At 34.1% G+C, this 25,001-nt stretch overlaps 3 protein-coding genes and 1 pseudogene across 4 annotated transcripts; 1 reads left to right on the forward strand and 3 right to left on the reverse strand.

Annotated features, from left to right (window-relative positions):
• The first annotated feature begins 4,511 nt into the window (after positions 1-4,511).
• Positions 4,512-6,145, forward strand: LOC142525763 (transcription factor DIVARICATA-like). The gene is made up of 2 exons (XM_075630058.1): positions 4,512-5,283; positions 5,381-6,145. Exons 1-2 carry the CDS (start codon positions 4,886-4,888, stop codon positions 5,817-5,819), a joined length of 837 nt encoding a protein of 278 aa, XP_075486173.1. The 5' UTR covers positions 4,512-4,885; the 3' UTR covers positions 5,820-6,145.
• A 488-nt stretch (positions 6,146-6,633) lies between these two features.
• LOC142525773 (sulfoquinovosyl transferase SQD2-like) lies at positions 6,634-10,956 on the reverse strand. The gene is made up of 11 exons (XM_075630068.1): positions 10,294-10,956; positions 9,495-9,561; positions 8,970-9,040; positions 8,730-8,847; positions 8,552-8,625; positions 8,329-8,384; positions 8,160-8,243; positions 7,976-8,063; positions 7,823-7,900; positions 7,691-7,747; positions 6,634-7,426 (listed from the first exon to the last, which is right to left on the reverse strand). Exons 1-11 carry the CDS (start codon positions 10,668-10,670, stop codon positions 6,934-6,936), a joined length of 1,563 nt encoding a protein of 520 aa, XP_075486183.1. The 5' UTR covers positions 10,671-10,956; the 3' UTR covers positions 6,634-6,933.
• A 2,901-nt stretch (positions 10,957-13,857) lies between these two features.
• On the reverse strand, positions 13,858-16,718 carry LOC142525781 (protein NRT1/ PTR FAMILY 5.5-like; annotated as a pseudogene).
• A 4,015-nt stretch (positions 16,719-20,733) lies between these two features.
• LOC142525790 (protein NRT1/ PTR FAMILY 5.5-like) lies at positions 20,734-23,215 on the reverse strand. Of its 2 annotated transcripts, none has more exons than XM_075630081.1 (5): positions 23,057-23,215; positions 22,836-22,906; positions 22,517-22,731; positions 21,907-22,439; positions 20,734-21,821 (listed from the first exon to the last, which is right to left on the reverse strand). In XM_075630081.1, the coding sequence occupies exons 2-5, from the start codon at positions 22,858-22,860 to the stop codon at positions 20,927-20,929; spliced, it is 1,668 nt and encodes a 555-aa protein (XP_075486196.1). In that variant the 5' UTR covers positions 22,861-22,906; positions 23,057-23,215; the 3' UTR covers positions 20,734-20,926. The 2 variants fall into 2 exon arrangements, with proteins under 2 accessions (XP_075486196.1, XP_075486200.1); XM_075630085.1 differs by having other exon boundaries at positions 22,836-22,974; positions 23,057-23,129.
• Between the last annotated feature and the right edge of the window lie 1,786 nt (positions 23,216-25,001).

Consider the following 25,001-nt stretch of genomic DNA (forward strand, 5'->3'; position numbering starts at 1 on the left):
GAATTCTTGTTCTGGCTATGCTTGAATGTTCTCTCTTTCTTTCTTTCTTTCTTCTTTTTTTTTTTTTTTTTGTTGTGTATTTTTAAAAAATTATTTCTCCCACCATAAATCGAATATGACGGAGAGTGATGTATATTTTTGTTTTCACGACTGGGAGTTGGTTATCGTAAACATCATTCATGTCATATTTGAATATGCTGCCCTTTTTCTTGCTCCAACAAAGAAAGTATCTTGCCAAGAGATTTCATCTTACTGAAGACGATCGATTCATGCGTGAAGATTAACAAGAAGTGGACTTGAATCACTTGGCCATACAATCAGTCAGTTAAAGGTTGTTATAGTAGCTATTAGGGTCAACTTATATAAGTGTAAAAGCAAGTGAGAGTAAGAGTGTATTGTTCTCGTTTTTTCTTCTGCAGTAAACCGAAAAAATTCGAAATTTCATTAAATTAATAATTTTTTTATATTTTTTTACATTATATATTTTGATATGATATTTAGTGAATGAAAAACTATTTTGAATAATTTTTAGTTGATTATTGTTTGTTTAATTAATTTAGACCTTATATTAAATTTTGTGGCGGTCTCATGAGTCATTTTTGTCTGACAGATCTCTTATTTATGTCACTTATGAAAAAATATTACTTTTATGTCAAAAATATTATTTATTATTGTAAATATAAGTATGATTGACTTGTCTCGTCGTCTCACCAAAAACCTACTAAAGTTATTATTAGATGGGTTGGAAATTATCAATCCAGACAGCTTAATTTAGGTGACGGGGTAAGTCTACCAAACAAGCTTTTACAAATTTAGTTGCAAGATTTATTTCAATCTAATATAAGTAAATGTAAAAATTTGTGTGAGACGATCTCACAGGTCGTATTTTGTGAGACGGATATCTTATTTGAGTTATCCATGAAAAAGTATTACTTTTATGCTAAGAGTATTATTTTTTATTGTGAATATCGATAAGGTTGACTCGTCTCACAGATTAAGATTAGTAAGACCGTCTCATAAAAGTGAAGAGAGCTACTCATTTAGGTGACGAGGTAAGTCTACCAAACAAGCTTTTGCAAATTTAGTTCCAAGAATTATTTCAATCTAATATAAGTAAAAACAATCATATAACTCCACAATACATAAATTACCATAAAAATCTTAAGTTATAATTTAGCTAAAATTATTATATCAAAATATTTAAATATATGTGCAAAGTACCAAGTGGTAATATTTATGAATCAAGGCCCATGCATGTGTATTAAGGATATATCATGCAGTAAATTAAAATTGAACAGGTTATTATACTTCAAAAAAAAATTGAAGAATCTAGATGAACAACTATCACGTGCTAATTTAAATTCAAATTTATTGACGACCACATAAATATCTAGCACGAGATATTTTTAAGAAAACTATTTTTTTTAAAATATCTAAATAAATAAAATTGACGTTACGAAATTGCCTCGTCCATAGGGATCCGTGAAATTGAAATGTATTTATTAAGATTAAAAATATCATCGCCATTGAAGAATCAGACAACTGTCTCAAATGTAACAGCCCAAAAATAATAAAATATTCAATTATTGTATGTGTTTATATATATATATATATATATATATATATATATATATATCTATATCTATACTATTATATTAAATATGAGGCCCTGATAATAACCGCTCTACGAGGACACCAACTTTCTTTCATGTTTTACCCTTTTTAATTTTTTTATATTTACTATTTACTATTTTATTATAGTTGAGCCCCTAATAATAACCGTTCTATGAGGACACCAGCTTTCTTTCCTATTTTATCCTTTCTCATTTTTTATATTATATTTTTTTTAACAAATAATATTATATTCACCGTCACAAGGAAACTGCTCACGTGAAAAATAATATTATTTCTTCTCCAAACTAGCCATCGTGAAAAATAAACTCTCTTCTTTATGTTATGACGTCATTATGTTGTAATATCATGCATATTTAATATATTAGCCACATGTATTCAGGACACACGCAACGCGTGTGCCACGATTACTAGTACATATAACGCTACGGAGATTGATTTTTTCGGGTTTAAGTTTTGAAACATGTTCAGGGATTCTTTTAAATCTTTAAAATAGTCAGAGACGGGTACGAATATATTATCATTATCTTTGAACATGTTCTGAAAATAATATTAATAATGATATTAATTATTATTATTATTATTATTATTATTATTATTTGAAAATTGATATTTACAATCTATTTTTTCTATCTACATTGCATAAAATATATGTCAACTTTATTCACAAATAAAATACAAATAACAAAAATTGGATTATAAATATCAATTTCATTATTAATGTTATAAAAATATCAATATAATAATATTATTAAATACTATTGATATGAATATTATTATTAATAATCATATTGATACTGATATCATCATTAATAATAAATATAATAATAATAATTTCGATTTGCGTCTTACTACTATTTGTGAAACGTAAATGTGGGTTAGGGTGAGGATTTGATTTTTGCGAGTTCAAAGATTTCCTAAACCCGAAAAAACAAAGATCAAGACAGATACAAAGACAAAAGATAAAATTCGAGAATGACAAACACATCTTTCACCCCGCCTGTTGCCATATAAACAATCAATAATTGAAGCGAAATCTTGTCTCGGCTGAAAAATGCATTTGAGCTCATCGGAAAATAAAAATTTTATAATGTAACCAAGTACAATGTGTCCTACCATAATGTTCTCATAAGTTATTATTTAATCATATTTCCTATTCCTCGATTTTAGTTAATAATTTAAATATTTACACGTTTTTCACTTGGATGAGCTTCTAAACTCCGACAAAAAGTTTGCTAGAAAATTTTAAGAATAGCTAATAATTTATCAAGATAAACTATTTGAAAGTTTATAATTAACATATTTTATTGTATTTTAGATACTCCCCCAAAAGTAAAACCTAACATATTAATACTTTTCCATTATATGGTTTTTAAAATAAGACTTTAAGTCATATGCAAAAACTTACGTGAGACGATCTCACGGGTCGTATTTTGTGAAACAGATTTTTTATTTGGGTCATCCATGAAAAAATATTAGTTTTTATGCTAAGAGTATTACTTTTTATTGTGAATATCGGTAGGGTTGACCCGTCTCACAGATAAAGATTAGTGAGACCGTCTTACAAGAGACCTTCTATAAGTCATATGTGACATATATATACTAATTATATTAAAATTCTCATAATTAGTATATATATATATATATATATATATATATATGATTATAAATTTTCCGATATTTGTAATATAAACTATACATAACCGTGCATGGAATCACAATCAAGAGTTTAATGCCACGCTGATTTTAATACAACTTGTATTTCGGACCATGCTCGAATAATTTTTGAAAGCGAAATCTCATACAATAATTGAACCCATATGATATAATTACGTGGAACAAATATATTGGACTAAAAATATTATATATTCTTACACTTAATATTATCAATTACTACAAAAGAAGACATTAAATGAAATAATTGATCTCGTTTTATATTAGACAACCTCTTTTGTCCTACTAAACTAAAGTTTTCTTTATTTTCCATATTAATTTGCATTCATTAAAAAACATATATGGATACGATTTTGTAGTCATGTATATAAATGATAGAAATCGAATGAAGTTGTTCTTAATTACGAAATCACGCTTTAATGATGCAAGATGATAATTTTTGTTGTTTCTGCTTTTTATTTATTTATTTATTTTTTTTGTTATTGTTTAACTCGATCCATATTTGCTGGGCAAAGTAATATTTTTGACATAAAAAATAATATTTTTCTATGAATCGATTGAGTCGGAGATCTGTCGCACAAATTTGAACTCATGAAGCTGCTTCATAAAAGTTTTTTTTTCTTATTTTATAGAATAATGTCACATGCACATCACTATTTGTACATAAAATTCTACATCACAAAAAAAAAAAAAAACAATAAAAACATTCAATCTGTCAAAGAGTAAGTCTGTTATGAGATGATCTCACCAATCTTTATCTGTGAGACGAGTCAACCCTACCGATATTCACAATAAAAAGTAATACTCTTATCATAAAAAGTAATACTTTTTCATTTATAATCCAAATAAGATATCTGTCTCACAAAATATGACTCGTGAGACCGTCTCACACAAGTTTTTGCCTTTGTCAAAATCTCATTATATAAACATAAAATATCACGATATAATTGATATAAATATCGATATACACGATATATTGAATGCATTTTTAGCATTATCTTATTTTATATGTACCAATTATGTCTTTTTTAAAAAAAAAAATTGAGTGTTCTAACTTTCCATCAGTCAAATAGATCAACAAATTACATTGAGATGAAAAGCATAACATTATTGAAGAACCATAACTGTGTATATCTAAATATTTTAATAAAATGAAATTTGTAGGTGCATCGGAAAAAAGCATAACACGCACAATAATTGAAACTTCGACCCATATATGCAAACCACATCAATCACATATTTTGTCTTCTTCTCCAGTTGATCGCCATCCTCTCTTTTCTCCATCACCCCCACCCAATCATTCAAATACACCTCTAATCTGTGTATCAGATCTCCATTTCTTCATCTTCCTTGGTTTTGATTCAATCCATGCATATTCAACTCTGTCACTTTTCTTGATTTCCCATCGTTTACGCATTATTCACTGTGAATTCCCCGTATCTTTCGTTTCCCAGGACAGATCTAACCTCTGCGGCTGTTTCGTGAAACTAAAGAATCCCTTTTGGTTAGTGAAGTTAGGGAGTCTTTCCTGGACTCCTGACCGCTTGCTTGTGTTAAGAGGGTATTCGGATTGAAGCCCATGGACGGAGTGATGGAACCTCTGAATTCTGCGGCATCATATTTCGGGAACTCAAATTGGTTGGAGGATAATATGGGGGCTAAGTGGACTCCAGCAGAGAACAAAATGTTCGAAAATGCGCTCGCATTGTTCGATAAGGATACCCCAGATCGGTGGCGCAATGTGGCGGCCATGATTCCGGGGAAAACAGTAGAAGATGTGATGAAACAGTACAGGGACTTGGTTGAAGATGTTTCTGATATAGAAGCAGGGCTGGTACCAGTTCCAGGTTACAGAAATGATTCATTTACGTCGGATTGGGAGAGTAAATATGGTCAGATTGGTAAACGGAGCTCTTCGATCCGGACCTCTGAGCAAGAGAGGAAGAGAGGGGTGCCCTGGACCGAGGAAGAACACAGGTAAATCTTTTTCCACGCACCCTTTGTTTTTGTGTATTCCTGAAAGAATCGACTTTTTGATTTTATCAATGTTGTGTTGTTGATTCTGGAATCCCAGGCTGTTTCTGTTGGGGCTCAAGAAATATGGCAAAGGAGATTGGAGAAGTATTTCACGAAATTTTGTGACTTCAAGAACTCCAACTCAGGTTGCGAGTCACGCGCAGAAGTATTTTATCAGGCAGCTTTCCGGTGGGAAAGATAAGAGAAGGTCAAGTATACACGATATTACCACTGCAAATGTTGCAGAAACTAAACCGGAGAAGAGTTCTTTTTCACCAGATGAATCCATCTTGATCAAGCAGGCGCAGCGGAATTCAGATGTGAAAAGTGTTTTCCGAGGAACATGTGATTCTGGCCTGACATATCCAGGAGAAATTATTGGATTTAGCACACCAAATCTTGCTCTAAACCTGCAGCAATATTATCTGCAGAGCATTAATCCACTCGGATTCGGATGCGGTTTCGGACATCTGATGCAACCCACGAGGAATTGTTAGATGGGATTCGTGGAAATGATAATAATGGGTGATCTTGATTTGGTGTATTTGGATGGGAATGTTTTGTGCTAAAATCTTGGATCATTGGAATTCATTTGCTATACAAGTGATTCATTCAAGATTGATTGGGAAGAAGGTTCTTGGAAAATTTACTTAAAATCCATTTAACTCGGAAGATTCAGGCTAAGGCTTGTAGATTCTACTTTTCATGATAAATTTGTGCTCCCATTTTGTCATCAAGTATGTTGCAATCAAACAAGCTAAATTGCAAAATTTGGCCATTTACATTTTTTGTTTCTGAAGGAAAAAAAATAAAAAAATTCTTTCTACATCTCCCAACAAGATCGATAAAGACTCAAAGAAAAAATCACTCTTTTAAAATAAAAAAATTGCCACTAGCCAAAGAAAATAAATTCAACAAGATCAGCAACACCATTTCCACAGGCTTTTTGTGGTAAACAACAAAGAATCCCAACTCTCATTATTTGCCCAAAAAATCTAACTTTGTTTGCAAGTTGCACCACTAAAAGAATGCTTCCTGCTTTACTCTTATTTCCCTACATTTATTTAGTCCTTTGATTTCCATGTCTTTTAACTTATTACTCTATTTCTGTGTGTGGCTAACTTTAAATTAATACAATTTCTGCACCACATACAGAATTATCTTCCACCATTTACTTTAAACTAAAGTCTAAAATAATATACTTGAATATTCAAGACTATTCTATCTACAACAATTAACTTATTTAACAAATTAATTAAATTTATTAAAATACACATATATTAAATAATCTATATAATTAGTCTAAATAAAAAAAGTAAATAATTTTGTATAAAAAATAATATTGTTAACAAAATATAGCGATACCCAATAGTTTTAATTTAGGTGATATACTATATTATATATTAATAAGAGAACATAGGGAATTAATGGGATCCTATTCAAATTACAAGATAACAGCAACTAAAATCTCACAGGTGGGGAGGGCAATTATTTTACGCAAATACAGGGAAATTTCCTCCATCTTCTGTTGCATTGAAACCACATACGAGCACACCACATTCCTGAAACATCGCATAGATTCGAGAATGGAGACCAACCGGCAGCATGGCTCTACATTCCAATGGCGGGGGTCTTAGACCAGTGCCCAAACAACCATTGGAACCGTCTCCAGAACTGTGCTCTCTTCTTCCTCCAGAACCAAATGGCGGCATTATACTGTTCGTTTCGTATCTTACGAGTGGCTGCCCTCCAATCATACTTCTCCATCTCCACACGTGCTGCTTTACCGATGGTTTTCCTTAGCTCTTGATCATCGAGAAGAGGCTTCAACTTGCTCAAGCAGTCCTCAAGATCTCCAGGATTGAAAAGATAACCGGTTTTACCCTCCTGTTCTTGAGGAACAATATCTGGGATTCCTCCAGCACGAGCAGCGATCACAGGAAGTCCAGATGACATAGCCTCCAGAACGACGAGCCCTAACGTCTCAGATTCTGAAGGCATGATGAAAACATCCCCACTGGCATATGCTTGTGAGAGCTCTTCGCCTTGTAGCATACCTGTAAATACTGCATGCGAGTCTGAGAATATCTGCTCCAGCTCCTCCCTGCAGAAGGATACCACGGTAACGAAACAAGCTTGAAAAACTATTGTGTTGGCAACAATAATCGGCACCACTATCCTTTGTGGATATTCCGTGGCACTAATGTGTAACTATTGTGTGACATAATGATCGAATTGTAGTACTTGAAGTGCAGATGGTTGAAACTCTTTGAATTGCACCCTTGCTATCGGTGATATAATTTAATACAGGAACAAGCCAACACAATTATTTAAAAACTGTGGACATGTAAATGTCATTCCATCTCACCTATATGGTCCGTCCCCGACGAAAGCTATACAAGCTTCTGGAAGCCTGTCCATAACCCTGTTTCAAATACAACATCGAGTACTAATGCTTCCAAAAGATGTATAGAAGATAACAGATGAACAAGGAAAAGACCTTTTGATGAAATCCAAACTCTTTTCAACTCCAATCCGTCCCACATGAACTATTAGCGGTTTATCGGGCTCTCCATTGCTGAATTGGGAATAAATGTTTGTTAAAATCGTGTCAAGGTAAACACAAAACACAGTGGGATTTGGAGTTACCTACCTTAAACGTACTCTCATAGCATGGGAGCGAAACCGGGGATGGAAACTTTCAGAATCGACACCCTTATTCCAGAGGCGTATCTTGTTGGCTGAAGGTTGGAAAAAAATTGACCATCAGTTTTAGCATTGTTCCACGCAACACAACTTTCAAGAAAAATTGCCTAAGCTGAAATGATAAATTTCACCTGCTGTCACCCTAGCAGCTTCTAGATCCTTTGCAATGGCAACAGAAGGCACCAGCGTAAGATCTGCAGCTCTATGCAGAAATTCTGGCAAAAGATGGGTGAATATATCATACGTTCCACAAAATGAAAACTAAAATCCGAATTACAATTGCAAATATATCTCACACACTCAGTATTAACCACATTGGTTTGACTAGCCAACTGAAGGTATATCTTGGAATATATCTGCAAAATAACAATTCATAATTAGCACTCTCGATTTGGTTCAGTTATAGGAAATATGGATTGGATCAATAACTACTGGAAGCTCACTAGGACACTCACTAACCCAAAGATGAATTTTAGTTTTTTTAATTGTTTTCTGAACAAAATAGGAAAAGACAGGAACGTACACAGGAACATGAGTGTGATATGACATTACTATTGGTACCGATAGTAATTTGGCAATGATAAGAGCACCAAACACCTGCAAAGCATTGTCAAAACAACCAGTTTATAAGTAAAAATAATTCTATGCTCCCTAAACTTTTGTATACCAAATAGAACTATTAGCATAAGGCCAAAACATACCATAATCCCGGGAGATGAAGCATGAATAATATCAGGCTTGAATTGAGCAACTGCTGAAATTATTCTTGGGCTAAGTGCAAGTGAAAGAGGTACCTTTTGGTACCAGGGACAAGGGAAGCTGCAACGAAAGTTTAAAACTATAATTGCACCCAACAAAAAATTGAGTAACAAAATAATTAAACATAATAGAGAATGCATGAACTTAAGTCGGCATTTATCAGGCAAGAAGTTGGTAACAACCTCCGTGAGCCAATCAATTTAGCTCCGTAAAATTCCTGTGGAACTCCTTCATGTGTGGTCACAACCATGACCTGCAGCAAATACCAGTATAAATCGATCAATTGAATCATCTAGGGAAACTACACAAACTTAAGCCACTTGCAATTTATCCTAGCAGTCACTCCAGCAGAGTTAAACTTGTTTCATTCCACATAGGCATTGGCTGAACAATTCTGCATGGACGACTCATGCAATGGATACTGTTTTCAGAGTCTCACAAAAAAGGACGACGACGGGCCATGACCCCGTGGTTTTTCCCACAATGCTATTCAAAATATGTATGCATTACCTCTTGCATAATTGTATCAGAATTTTCAAAAGAATAAAATAGATTCCTCTATGCATATGTTTTTCTCTCTTCAGTTTGTTGGAAATCGCAGTTCTTCATTTATTTTTGTTTTATTTTCAATTTTCTCCTTTTTCACAAAGACATCTTGAATTTTCCAGTAGCAAGAACAGAAAGGAATGCAAACAATAATGGCATACCTCATCCCCCATCTCGCGTAGATATTTTATGAAATTCTGGAATCTATTTTTATATCCAGAGATATAGCTGGACATGATTCAAAAGAATGGACTGTCACGAAAAACTCAAACCAGACTAACAAAAAGAAACACAGTATGATAACAAAAATAAAGTACTGATGACATCTATAAACACTATATTGCCAAGACACGAATTCAGAATAGCTAGGTATAATTCTCCTCCGTTACAGACCAACATATTGAATGATAGTGAACACTGATTTCCAAAAAGCATGGAATTGGGAGAAAGAAGTTCTTAGTCATCAAAGCACAATATCTATCAAAGTCCACTAATATATAGTATATACACAGTTAAACAGCTAACACTGACAAATTCATACCATCAAGCAGAATGATCAAAAGAAACTAAAAATTGGATCAGGTAATGTTGCTCACAATCATGGCATTAAATTTTCCCCCGGCTTGCGGGCGTCACAAAATTTCTGCTGTCCAAGCATCCCACTTAATTTTTTTTCCCAGTTTCCAGCAAAAAGTCCGAAATTTAGCAAAAAATAATAATTTGCATAATCTTACAATTGTTAAACAGATAACTTAAGTGATTGCATCAATCTTTAAGAAAATTAACATGTCAAATAATTATATTGTACGCTCAACTACGTCTTTGAATCCGGATTAATTCCCTTGATAATTAATGTCAAAACAGACATCTGCTAAATTCCCCTCAAGAACAAAATAAAATTGCATCAAACAAGAAATGGTATGCATAAAATTCATCACAAGGTAAAAATCAAAGACTCACGAAAAGGGAGATGGCTCAACGAAGAGAGCAATACGCCTAGGCTTAGAAATCATTTCAGACTCAACGGAGAGCGGAGGATCCTCCTTTCCATCGTCCCATTCACCGTACTCAGCATTATCCATACTGCTGCAACTGCTCGCTGCAAGAAAGAGCCTCTCCCTACGGGACCTAACTTTGAAGATTTGAAACTCTTCACTCCATTTTAACCTCCTACAGCTCAAAGATTTATTCCTTACACAAACCAGGCAAATGGGTTTTATAATTCTTGATTTACAACAGCAGGAAATCTTAGAACTGTCACCGCAAGAAGAAGAAGTCGAGGCAGGGAACGAAGGAGGGGAGAGCGCAGCAGTTGTAGAAACAGAATAAGTGGCCATATCTGTTTGACGGTGTTAAATACTATGAACACTGTATTACAAAATATTCTTGAAGGAACGAAATAAAATTTTTTTTGGTGGGTTTGGATTCATTTCTTGAATCATTGCATGATTTTCTGTCTTTTTTAATCACAAGCGATTCGGGGAAATGAAGATGAGAGGGGCCAAGGTACTCTCCATGGATATTCCATTTTCCGGAATCGACGATTGGGGGATAATCGGCAGTGATACAGTATATGCTTCTCATCCAATCAGAGAAAAAGATTGATTTCTTCCCCCTGTGGGGTCAAATCGTAATACAGGTAATTGGATTTTCTTGGACAAGCTGGCACTATCTTGCTCATTGATCCATAAAAAAACATGTGCCAGAGAGCTCGATAGAATGACTCGACCTTGATTAATAGGTGAAAAAAAATTAAATTGTAAAAATAATTAAGATAATATGTCATGAATTAAATTTAATAAGATAGATGATCAAAAGTATTGAAATATAATTATACGAGACCGATATTGAAATTTTTCTGAATTTATAAAGATATTTAAATTAAAATTTAAACTAACCATTTATGTTATATACAAAAATAAATCGTAATTTTTTAACTAATGATTAAAAAATTGAAAAAGATAAATTCCTCAAACTCATCATCAATGAGTAATAAGACAGGGTTATACGAAAACTGAGGTTAAGTCTAGTTTCGACCGATCCAAAACATGGTGCTAAGGTCTCACGTGGTATACCTTGTTAGAAGGAGTAGATCTCTTGTAAGATGGTCTCACGGATCTTTATCTGTGAGATGGTCAACCTAACCGATATTCACAATAAAAAGTTGTTGGTCCCACGTGCAGAATTTGAGATAATAAAACCCGAAAATAAAGAATAAAATGGACACCGAGATTTACGTGGAAAACTCCTAAAAAATTATTAGGGTAAAAACCACGGGCAAGATGAAAAGAATTCCACTATAATATTTTGTGGTGTACAACTCACTCACTGTGTTTTCAAAGAGAACACACACTCTCTTAATACAGGAGAACAAACACCTCACAAATATTATAGAACTAAGCACTCAAATGCTTATAAGATCAGAGAAAACTCGAAGAAAGGGATGATTTCAAAATGAAGGGGGAGCTCTATTTATAGAGCACTTTGTCCGTGTGAAGACGCGTTTTATAAACGCGTCTTCCATCTCCTCACGTAATTCCCGTGAAATTTCCTGCAGCCAACCACGTTTTTTTTTCCGCTGCAATTATTTGACTATTCCTTCATTTAATGCATTTGCACTTATTGCATGTCTGCCACATGCATCTGCCAACAAAAGTAATACTCTTAGAATAAAAAATAATATTTTTTCATGAATAACTCAAATAAGAGATCTATATCACAAAATACGACCTATGATACCATCTCACACAAACTTTTGCCTATTAAAACCTATGTTGTCCAATCCAAAGGCTCATTGAATTACAAGTTTACAACCACTATTCCAACTAAAAAGGAAAAATTTACATCGAGGAAGAGTTATCGACACAAATAGCAATAATTGGTGTTGCTTTGGTTTCATCCAAGCATCGACACATATTTGAAAAATAAAACAAAAACAAAGAGTACAGTTCTGCCACTAGTTTGTGGGTTAATTAAAGTTTTGAAACTTGAAATTTCAAAGAAGAAATTGACTAAATTCTACTGATCAGGGAGTAGCGAACTCGAGTAAATGGAACAGTCATTTCTTTAATATTGAACACTTTATTTCTTGAAATTTTGTTCATTGAATGCACACTGAGATTTACGGCCCATTAATGAAAATTCAGACTAGAACATGGTCCAACTTCTGTTCTGCGTCTGAGTAAATAAATTCTCCATTTCACACCAAACATTAATCTTAAATGCTCTACTTTCGTTTATTTTAAAGGTATAAAAGAGTAATTAATATGCTAAGCATGTCCCAGTCAAAGATTCAAAAATACAAAGATTGACAGAAGCCTAAGCAGCAGCAAAAATGATGCCAAATTATGTGCATGGCAAGCATAAATTTTAATTCGAGGGAAAATATATCAGTAATAGGTAATAAGAAACCTTTTCCGTAGTTGGAAATACATTTGAAGCTTTTACTTCTAAGTTTTCGATTTTTTTAATTTACTGTATATAGTTTTAAATTATAAATTTTTTGTTGGGTTTTCAGGACTATATTATTTCTTTTTTTTTTTTTTTTCTTAGCTTACGCTATATCGAAAGATACAAGTTATGATATATATTTATAGAATAGATTTGCATATAACGTTAACATAGACTATATCCCATTTTACTTTATGTTTTCTCTTTAATTTTTTCCCCACACTAACATCTATACATACCCTATACAATATCACCTTTGCTTCTTACTTTTATTCATCTCCTTTTTCTCCCACTCGAAAACACATACACAGTTCGAAACATTATAAGAAAAAAATGAGTAAAAGACTGAAGTCGAGTCTTGAACTTACAACCCTTTACGCCAAACACTCTGCTAAAACAGTTGGAGGAAACAAGAAGAGATCGATCCTGAAAACATGGGAATTTAGACTCCCAAAAGTCTCAAGATTTCGACTATCCAGGTTCTTAAGGGACATTAAAGCAAATGTGGCAAAAGCTAAGCGTTTCGCATCGTGTCGAAACCGGTGTTCTCGTAAAGTTTCCTCATCTTGTTTGACAAGGTTACGTTCATATGTTGAAACAGTGGATTTACATCGAGCTGAAGCGGTAGAGGATTGCATCGAGTTCATGAATTCTTCTTGTTCTTCTTTGAAAAGATGAAATTTGTTTATGCGTAATTGCTGGAACACAAAACATGTTTTGAGATTCAGAATATGTAAAATCAAAGTATTGAGAGATATATTGATCATACTGTTTAGGCTAAGTGGAACGGGAGTTTTAATATCAATTGTTAGTCCAAGGGATTTCACTGATTGAAAATGTTTAGACTTGAAGGGATAAAATGTAGGGGAATTTTTATCTTCGTCTTCTTGTTTTCTTGCAGATGTGTCATTTTGTGACTTCCAAGTTAATTAGCGATTAAGGTTTGTCTCAATGATTGAGATTGTCTTGTTGGTGATTGTCATTTTTCGTGGCTTAGAGTAGTCTTTAAATCATAAACTAATGTTGCATGGGAACATCATAGAAATTCTTGAGCGGAGGGAGGCACGCAGAATAAAACTTGTAAGTCTTATTGGTTCAATACAACAAAGGTCAACGAAATGAATGCGTTCAGAATACACCAAAATGGGATTCCGAAAAAAATGGTTTCACACATTCAAGACTCGGACAAAGAAGTTTAACAAGTTTAACCACAGCAGTAGCAATATTCATAACCAGCATTAGGACCAGAAGATTTAGCTAGATCCTATGTTTCTGCATCAGTCCTTGCACCATTATTTGGTTCCAGATTCTTGTATCTATAAATAAAAGCTACCAAAATATACACGACAAGGTTCACACCACTTAGGCCTGCCAGAACCCAATAGTACCGATCCAATTGGCTCCTGTTCAACGTATGTTGGAAACCAGTTTGGTTTGCCACCCTTTTCACTGATTTTACCCACAACATGAACCGAAAGCACATTACAAATGAATCCCAAACCAGATACCCCCTTGCTGAAAAATTCCAGGTAGTTTTTCATGGATCCGGGAGCCTGATCTTTGAAGAACTCAGAAACGCTCTTCTCAAAGAACGAATCCAGACCCGCAAGTAAAAAGAACTGGAAAAGTAGCCAATATACACTCATAGGAATGTTCTCATCAGGCTTGTCGAGTAAATTGTGTCTTTTAATTACATCAAGTCTTCGCATCTCTATTCTTGCTGCGGTTATGCAACACAGAATCGAAAATATCATAGCCATTGCAATGCCTGTGGGGGGTGCATATTTCTTGCATCCTGGAAAAAACCTATCAGCCATTTTATTGTAGCAAGAGGTGAAGAATCTTTTAGCCCAATCAAATAAGATTAGAATTATCTGAAGAGGGACTTTCCATTTTCCAATTTTTCGATTCATCTTCTTCGCTTGCTCGACAAAGTAGGTGTTTCCAAAGGAGGATACAATCCCACATACTATGAAGGTCATTCACATTGGGACGACTCAAACGGTGATTTTGGCCTCTTCTACTTCTGCAACTGAGCAAAGCCTCCATCGGTTCTTCTCTTGTTGTTCTTTGCTTTTGCCAGGAATTACGATGGCAGCCTTCTCCAGGAACCTGCGGAGAAGGATGACTAGTTCATTTTAAAGCTGTGATACAAGCAATTCCATGAATATCACAAGGATGGTTATCCACTGGTTTTAGAATCACCATGATATCGATTCAAATCTTCTGCCACACTTGTTGATGCTATATCATCAGTGGCAGCGTTGATTCGATGTTTATCGTGTATCTTATTTCAAAATACATGGTGAATATTAAATTTTTTTACATGTAGCACATGTGTGTTATGCAGTAAGCACAGACCAAAAATATAAATCTATAACTTGGGAGAGCTTGTCAAATTAGTCCATCACTCGACATTCTACAATTTGTTATGGAGTCGATGGACGACATATAATAGTGTTGGACCACTGCCCCTTGAGAAGTTGATTTAAGTGTCTTTTACGATCATTTTTCTCGTACGTACTTAGCACATGCACCTTAATCCAGTTTACAGTGTGAAGACGTGTCATCTATCGACACCAGCATAATGGTGGCTGTTCTTGTATTAGCATAATTCCATTTGCGACCTCGATATGTTTTCAGACACAAACATTCACCCTCTCGCAAACTACAAGGAACTAAAACTAGGCTACAATTTACAAACCTGAGAACACGAGTGCTAGAAAATCTCTGAAGTTCTTGGCCATCTTTCTTATACAACTCGTTGGCGTCAAGTGGAAATGGTTCACATATCTTGAAAGCAGCGGCCACAAAAACTCTGCACACGTTGGTCAATGGACTCCCCTGAGGTTCAGCCTTCCTGTATTTACATGAACCGCTGAGAAACAGAAGCGTGGCCACGATAGTACAAATTGCAGGGATCCCAAACCTGATTGACCAAGGTTTTATATATGGAAGTGCAAAAGCTCCAATTAAAGGAACAAGAACCACAAACTGAAAGCCTGCAATTTGACATATAGATCCACTTCCCTGTTCTTCATCGGATTTATCCTCCTGTTCCTCGAGGAAAGGTCTAACTGAGACAAGGTGACCAGCAACGCCACGGCAAGCAATGACAAACCTGTATAGAACAAAACCTTTTTTGTGTGACCGATGCATTGTGGCTCATATAATTTGCACGAATTAGCAAGAACCGTGGGTGTCGACATAGAAATGAAGCTAATTCCCTGCAAAAGGCCATAATTTGAGTACTTATAAGAACACAGGATTAACCAAGCTACTAAGAATACTGGCATATTTTCTTACAAAGCTATTCACACTCCTCTTACAATTCGATAGGTATAAAGTAATAACTCACTAAACACTTCAACTATTCTCAGACAGAGCTGGACTCACCAGGCTGTAGGCTACGCTAGAAAACACAAGCATCTGAAAATGGCCCACGAATGCATCGACGAGGAAGAGAAAGAAAACAGGCAATATGAAAGAAATTCCACCCCAAATGTTTAGAATTCCAGCAGCGTGAGTAAAGTTCAGTTTCCAAACATCCGTTAAATAATTTTGCAACACAAACACAGCATACGCGACCAATATGTCTGCCCATAACAGAGCTGAAATGGGTACAGAGAACTTAAACTATAATCCCTATATATATATATATATATATATATTGAAAACATATTAAAAACGGCCAAATCTCTACCAGAAATTCGGACGAAGCTTTTCATTACAGCACCCACCAGCCAATCTCCTGTACTTGTAGAGCCGTAGAGGTAGAAACGTTTGCAAGGGCGAGAGTTATACTTTACGATGTTTCGTGTCTTCTGATTCTTGGTAACTGTACGGTACCAATGATTGATGAAACATGGTTGACGTAAAGTTTGCGTACGGTCAACGATTTATATACAATAATTTATGACGACTAGAATCCTAGATTGAGTTCCTTAATATACTGTACAGTGTTTTGCAACGCCATTGCGTATATATATTAAAATTAAATTAAATATATTATATTTTTATATAAAATATAATTATCTTAGTGGATTTTTTAAAATAATGTTTTTCAGCCTTGATCTTATAATATTACATTTTTTAGTGGATAAAAAACAATCAATTTATTTAATCAGTATCAGCGAATCTGATATATAAATAACAGGTCATGAGACACGATCACATGTGGTTTGTCGAAAAAATGGAGAAAAAAATTGTTTTTTTTATACCAAATCAAAAAGTTTATCAAATTTCGAAATTGAATTGGCAAAGAACTACTACACGGTTCAAGGTTATTTTTTAATTATAAAAAGTTTTACCAACACATTAAAATTTAATTATTTTAGGAGGTTTGATTTTAATTAATAATATAGATATAGATATTTTGCGCGCACATATATATATATATATATATATATATATATATAGCTATTATACCCTGCTCATCATTTAGTGAGCGACCATGGCACTTGCCCATGTGGCATGTGATGTGGCGGCTAGCTGGATTTTAAAAAAAATTCTGTTTAACATCTATATAACACAACACTAATGCTTGTCCATGTTCCTCCACCACGCCACCACCACCAGCACTCCCACACACAACACCACCAGGCCACCGCCACACCACCGCGCACAGCACCACAGACCACACTGCACTCCCCTCCTATCACCACCCAATCGCCTCTTTCTCTTGGCCCCGACGTGGATCGGAGTTGCAAACGATGATGATGGATTGATGGTTGTAGATTTAGGGAGTCTTGGCGATTCCGGTGAGGGATATATGGTTGTGGTAGATTTCGATGGGTGCTGATGGCGCCTGAGTTGAGATCTCGAGAGGCGGAGATTCCGGGGAGGGAGATTCTCTTGGCTGCGAGAGGCAGAGGTGGTGTTGCTCGGTGGAGGTGTCGTTTGCGTGTGGATTATGGCAGAGAAGGGAAGTGTGGAGTTCAATGTCAGTCGTTCACATTAAAATTTTTTTTAAATTTTTTTTAAAACTATTAAAGAACTAAAAAAAATGAGGTGGACGTCAACTCAGCGGCGCCCACCGAGGTACACACCAAATGATGTGTAGGGTATCACTTTCGACACATATATATACATACATACATACATACATAGATATATATATATGTATATATATATTATTTGATGAACTCCTCGATTAGTTTTACGTATAATAAGTAAGATGAATCTCCAACTCTACTCTATACATAAAAAATATCATTTTTATGTCAAAAATATTATTTTTAATGTTAAATATGATTCGGGTCGATCTATCTCACGAATATAGACACACACACACACACACACACACATATTATTTGATGAACTCCTCGATTAGTTTTACGGATAATAAGTAAGATGCATCTCCAACTCTACTCTATACATAAAAATATCATTTTTATGTTAAAAATATTACTTTTAATGTTAAATATGAGTCGGATCGATCTATCTCACGAATATAGACATGTGAGACTGTCTCAAAATTAAACCTACTTCGTACGTGTATCACTTGCTAGTTTTATTCTTTTGTTTTTATCATCGGCAATAGAGTTGTCAGAATAAATTAGGTCCGTTGGATTGGTATGTGCGTTTGGCGCATCCGTAGTTTTTTTTATTACAAACTAGAGAAGGAGGACTCAAACTCTAATCTAGTGCCAAAGGCATATGGTGAAGAGTAGATATCTTGTGAGACATTCTCACGAATCTTTATCAGTGAGACCGGTCAATCCTATCGATTTTCACAATAAAAAGTAATACTATTAGCATAAAAAGTAATATTTTTTCGTGCATGACCCAAGTAAAAGATCTGTCTCATCAAAAATTTTGTCATCAAAAATTTTGGTGTGAATATCTTCCAACCTTGAGGGTTATTTATAGAAGCTGAGAAGGATTATCATGTTATCTCGATAATATGTCATCTCCAAAATTCAAATTTTAAAATTCGATTACTGATGGTGATAAGCTATATATGCTGATCTCGAAAGTCATGTAGATGTAAGGGTGGGACGGTACGGTATACCGTACCGTAAATATCGGTATGAAATTTTTTCATACCGATACCGGAAATTCGGTATACCGCATATTCGGTATACCGAACTTTCAATATGAAAAAGTTCATACCAGATACCGTATCGACACCGAAAATTTGTCGGTATAACGACATTTTTCCAGTATGCCGAAAACATTTTCGGTATACCGAAATTTTTTCGGTATTTCGGTGTATACCGAAAATAATTTTTTCTCATACCGTACCGAAATTTTTGGTATCTCGATTTTTTCGATAATTTCGATATTTTTTCGGTACGATATTTCGATATTTTTTCGATACGATATTTCGGTATTTTTTCCCACCACTATGTAGACGTATTATCCTGAAAATAATGGAAATATGTTTTTCTCGAAAATCGTGGAGATATGCTATCTTCAAATTTCTTTATTTTAATATATTTATATCAAGATTGTGTCATCTTATCAAAAGTTCGAAAGAAAACTCGATCTCCCAAATCAGGAATTTCAAAATTGCAGTGAGCCATTTTTTGAAATTTTAGTCTAAATTTAAGGGTCTTCACTTTCCTCTCTCTTTTATTAGAATTTTCATCTTTGAAATTTGAATTTGAGCGGTCTCAAAAGGTAAGGATATCGTTTTGCGTTTTCTCTTTTTCGTGTAGTTTCTCTTTCAGTTTGATTGGACCATTGAATCTTGACATATGAGATGACCTTTGTCTAAGTATATAGTCTTTACTAGGCACAATTCAGCTATGGATTACTCATATTACAAATCTTTGTCCAGGATCCCTTCGAACATGAGTCGTCCAGCTTCAAGAATGTGGCTCGAATCTTTTTTATCAGCTAAGATGCTTGTTAGGATTCCATGCAATCAATCAATATTGGCCATGTATAGAGTATGCAATTTGTCCATATTTAAGTTCATGTGATAGAGGCATGAACTTTGTGAGCCTATCCACAATCACTCATATTTCATCGAGACTTAATTTTTACTTGGGAAAACTTACTGCAAGGTTTATAGAAATATGTTCTCATTTTCATTCCGAGAGTTACAGTGGCAGATGTACTCCGAGTTGTTGATATTTATAAGTTTCTATTATTTTCGTGTTAATTAAGATATATTTTTAAATTAGTCGATAATAGTGTCATTTTGAAATTATAATTATTTTATATAACTAATGTGTAAATAAGTAATATATGAATTCAATATTTGTTATATTATTTCATTGTCAACAATAAAACTATAATCAAAATTCATAAATTTCAAATTCATTTCCACTAATACAATCTAAGTTATTTATATAATCATGATAGTAGATATCAAATTAATCTCACATGATCATTTGAAATCTTTCTAAAAAAACATTTCATCAAATCTAAATATTTCCAAAGTAGGTTTCTTGTGAGACGGTATTACGAATCTTTATCTGTGAGACGGATGATATTCACAATAAAAAATAATACTCTTAGCATAAATAATAATATTTTTTTCATAGATAACCCTAATAAGAGACTCATCTTACAAAATACGACCAATAAAACTACCTCAGATAAATTTTTATCATCTTTCAAATCAAATACACCTGTAAGGATTCATTTGGTGCAACATGAGTAAAGTACATGTACCGAGCCAATGCCCATTTGTAATTTTTTATAGGTAAAAGCATCATTACATAATAATTTAATATAAACTTTGTACGATTTCACCGATTGCATAATTAATGCAATATAACAAGTTTGACCAGTTAAATGAATGAAATCGCCTGCTAAAAATCATAACGAGGATGTAATATCAGGAACTTTGAAAGCTATTTTCTTTTCTTATTTTTTTTTAAACAATATTTTTTTCATCTTGGAGTCATGAAGCTTTCATAATATTACTTTTTTAAAAAATCATTATCACTTGCAAAAGTAAAATTTAATCTTATTCAAATAATGAATACTCGAGTGCTTCAGTTCATATTAATTGACAAGAATAAATTACATTAATTGACCTCAAATAATGAAATGAAATGCAGTTTCCCATCTAAATTTGGATGGACTTAAAAAAAAACACAAAATCTTGGATGTGAGTCATGTGACACAGCAAAATAAATGGCAAAAAGAAAATAACCCAAGAAAACACGATAAAGAACATGGAAATCTAGCAACAACATGATAAGTAAGCAGATTCTCCTCCTCCATCGCCCCCTCCTCCATTAGCCGCCGCTGCAGCTTCATCGTTCAACTGTTGCGGTGGTTGTGGTGGTTTATATCTGTAACAGCAAGCCACTACAATGTATACAACAAAGTTCACTGAACTTAATGCAGCCAGCACCCAATAATACCTATCCAAACGGCTCCTATTCAGAGTAGGCTGAAACCAGTTTTGTCTCCCTCCTTTTTCACTGATTTTACCGACAGCATAAACTGAAAGAACACTGAACATGAATCCGAGACCAGATACTCCCTGGCTGAAGTGGTTCAGGTAGCCTTTCATTGATTTGGGAGCTTGTTCATCGTAGAACGAAGATATACCTTTTTCAGATAACGAATCTACACCAGCGAGTAGAAAATACTGGAAAAGTAGCCAATATATACTCATGGGAATATCATCATTGGGCTTGTCGAGTAAATCATGTTTTCTAATCACTTTTAATCTCCGTAGCTCTATTTTGGCAGATGTTATACAACAGAGCACAGATAGTATCATGGCCAAAGCAATGCCTGTGGGGGGTGCATATTTCTGTAATGCGGTTAAACTTTTGGTGTATAGATAGGAGAAAATACACTTCGCCTGCTGAAAGAACAATAGAAATATCGGGAGAGGCACGTTCCATTTTCCTATTTTGCGATTCAGGTGATTCGCTTGCTCCACGAAGTAAGTGTTTGCGATGGAGGATATGATCCCTATAACTATGAAGGTCAGCCACATCGGGATCATTCGAATCGCAATTTTCGCCTCTTCTACTGCTGCTACGGTGCAAACTCTCCATCTATAATTTGCTTGTTCTGCCGTACTCTTGTCTGACAATCTGATCGCAGCCTTCTCCAGGCACCTAAATTACAGCAAAAGAAGACAATTATAACCGAAGCACATTTCAAATATTGCCGTTATAACAAGAAAGCAAACAGATAATGAACCTGAGGCACCGAGTATGGGTAAATCTCATAGGCTCTTGGTCATTTTCATTGTATAACTCCCTCTCATCAAGGGGAAGTGGTACCGATATATTGGAAGCTGAGGCCACAAAGACGCTGCACACATTAGTTAACGGACTGCCCTTCGGACCGGGTTTCGTGTAAGTGCACCAACCGCTAAAAAACATAAACATCGCCACAGCAGTGCAAATTGCGGGAATCCCAAATCGGAGCGACCATGGTTTTATGTAAGGAAGTGCAATAGCTCCAACTACAGGAAAAAGTGCTACTAAAATGTAACCAAGTATTCTGAAACAATCTATTCTTTCATTCCCTTGACCTGGTTTTTCAGCCTGTTCCTCGAGGAAACTTTTAACAGAGACAAGGTTACCAGATATTCCCACAGCTACCAATGCCATACCAATGTAAAAGAGAACTTTCTGTGTGTGGCCAACACATTGGGGCTCATACTCTTTGCACATGCCCGTCGAATTGGCGAGGACTGGTGGCGTTGACATAGAGATGAAGCCAATACCCTGCAAAAGGTAGCGATCCAAGAACTTAAGAAGATCTTCATACTTAGGCTCCATCATAGGCCAAACAATGGACTCACCACGCTGTAGGCTACGCTGGAAATCACAAGCATCTTGAAATTGCCAAGGAAAGCGTCGACGAGGAAGAGAAAAAAAAGGGGTAAAATCCTGTGAATTCCACCCCAAATGTTCAAAATCCCAGCAGCATGAGTGACGTCCAGTTTCCAAACATCAGTTAAATAATTTTGCATTGCAAACAAAGCGTAACCCACTAGTATGTCAGCCCATAGCAGCGCTGCAACAAAGAAACATAGATAGGAAAAAATTAAGAGTCAGACTACATTGCACACATGAAATCAACAAAAAGATGGAATGAACGCAAAAAGGTCCAATCTTTACAAGAAATGCGGACAAAGCTTTTCATTGCCGTCCACTCAACCCCCCCGCGTCAGCTTCTGCAATAACGATTGCTGAAAAACATCGACAAACAATGAAATAGAGAGCTAAGTCACAAACCAGATCTTCTTGAACCAGGAAACTGGACAAGATTAAAATCAAGCAGAGATAAATAATACTAAATCAAGAAACCTCTTTATATTTGACAAGAGAACATAACATACCCGCTACGGCTACGATTGCAGATTTTTTCTTTAACCTGGCGGCCAAAATCTTCTCCTTTTTATTGGTGAAAAGTTCCCCAAATATAGCATCCACTCCCAATTCAGACACACTAACCCCATACTCGTCCTCTTTCTATTCAATGTTATTATATCATCTGTTCCCACTATGTCATTAAATAAATAAACACAGCTACCATTGACCTGACGTTGTCCTACCACTAAAACGAACGTGAAAAAGAATATGATAAAATATGAAGGATCTAACATTTATTTATTTTCAATCCAGCTCGAGCTTTAAGTCCACTGTATATAGATATATATTGTTTTGAATGGACAATCATTTCTGTCCCCGTTCTTACATCCATCATCGTAAACTATTTATAGATTAAAATTTATTTTGGTATAAGAATTATTATTAATTGAAAAATTAATATATGAATTACGATAAATTACTTGATTGATAAATGGAATACTTATAAATTGAAATATTAAAATATGTTCAAGTTAAAAAATAAATTTTACTTGTTTTTCAGTCCAACTACATTAATAAATTCGATTATGTAATCACTTTCATTTCAAGATTATTTTTATTTTATTGATTTTTTTTTTAAAAAAACAATTATATTTATATAAAAATTATATTATGATAAATGATCATCAACTCAAATATAAAACAATTATTTTATCATATGATAATATATAAAAAAATAAATATACGTCAACAAAGGTGAAATGTACTGTTTTCGAACTATCAAACAAATCAACTCATCATCTTAGTTTTTTAAAATCTGATATTGATTTGTTAGAATTCGAAAAAGTATTAAACATAAAACTTATTGATCAAGAATGAATGAAAATTTTCATACGTGGTATGTGACCGTACCGGTGCTTCGGCCTGATTTGGCTACCACGCGACATAGTAAATTTTTTTTTTGTAAAAAAAACATGGTCTTTTTTCAAAAAAAAAATAATTAAAAATAAAGATAGTTGCCGTTTTTGACTTGGCGTTTTCCCACGATGAAATGAACGTGAAAAAGAAAATATAATAAAATATGAAATATATAATTCCAATTGTAATGCTTCGAATGGACAACCTTTTTTGTCCCCTTTCTTTCTTATCTGTCACGGGCATTCATCATCGTACAGTTTTTTTATATGGTTTCTCATATTCTGATGCTGCTCCCAAGCTAGTTTCAACTCAGCATCGTACAGTATTTAAATTTCTTCATAAATTAGTTGGTGAAGGTGTCAATTAAGGATGGGTTCGTTGAGTCGAGTCGAGTTAAACAATAATACAATTCAAAAATTGCCCAACTCGAATCCAACCCAAACCCAAAAATTCTCAACCCGAACCTGAACCCGAATCAACCCGATCAACCCTTATATCTTGATTTTGAATTTTTTATAAATTTTTTTAAAATAAAATTCAAAAATAATAAGACTAATATTTTAATTTAAACACATAATAATAAAATATCTCTCATATATATGATTTAAATTTAAAGTGTAATTGTAGAAAAATAAGTATATTTACTAAATCAAACAAACAATTGTTTAAAAAATAAATAATGTTCAAAATAAATATTAAATTATGAAAATTTATGATATAAATATACAATAAATATTTTTGTAGACGTATAATATATAAAAATGTAGGTAATATTTATTAATTATATATTTTTTTAAAAAAATAAAATTTTCGGGTCAACCCCAACCCAACCCAATCTGACCCGAACCCGAAAACCCCAAACTCAAATCTGATTTTTTCGGGTTGAACCGTATCGAGTTAGTGGGTCGTGTCTGATTTTGACACCTCTAAACTATATATATTGGCCCGAAGTAGTATTTTTAAAAAAAATTATAAAAGATTATCAAAAGTTCACAAAAATTATCAATTTTATCCCCTCTCTAATGATGTGCTAATTAATGGTAAAACACAATTTTA

This window comes from Primulina tabacum, chromosome 2 (genome assembly GCF_025594145.1).
Source record: "Primulina tabacum isolate GXHZ01 chromosome 2, ASM2559414v2, whole genome shotgun sequence".
In the NCBI taxonomy this organism is placed as follows: Eukaryota; Viridiplantae; Streptophyta; class Magnoliopsida; order Lamiales; family Gesneriaceae; genus Primulina; species Primulina tabacum.

Excerpts from the sequence above, each read along its gene's own strand:
- LOC142525790 (XM_075630081.1), bottom strand. The coding sequence starts at position 22,860 with ATGAAAAGCTTTGTCCGCATTTCTT. Across the intron at positions 22,440-22,516 it reads CCAGCGTAGCCTACAGCGTG|GGTATTGGCTTCATCTCTAT; the intron begins GTGAGTCCATTG and ends TACCTTTTGCAG. Across the intron at positions 21,822-21,906 it reads ACCCATACTCGGTGCCTCAG|GTGCCTGGAGAAGGCTGCGA; the intron begins GTTCATTATCTG and ends GCTGTAATTTAG.
- LOC142525763 (XM_075630058.1), top strand. The coding sequence starts at position 4,886 with ATGGACGGAGTGATGGAACCTCTGAATTCTGCGGCATCATATTTCGGG. Across the intron at positions 5,284-5,380 it reads TGGACCGAGGAAGAACACAG|GCTGTTTCTGTTGGGGCTCA; the intron begins GTAAATCTTTTT and ends CTGGAATCCCAG.
- LOC142525773 (XM_075630068.1), bottom strand. The coding sequence starts at position 10,670 with ATGGCCACTTATTCTGTTTCTACAACTGCTGCGCTCTCCCCTCCTTCG. Across the intron at positions 9,041-9,494 it reads TACGCGAGATGGGGGATGAG|GTCATGGTTGTGACCACACA; the intron begins GTATGCCATTAT and ends TATTTGCTGCAG. Across the intron at positions 7,748-7,822 it reads AGTTTGGATTTCATCAAAAG|GGTTATGGACAGGCTTCCAG; the intron begins GTCTTTTCCTTG and ends TATTTGAAACAG.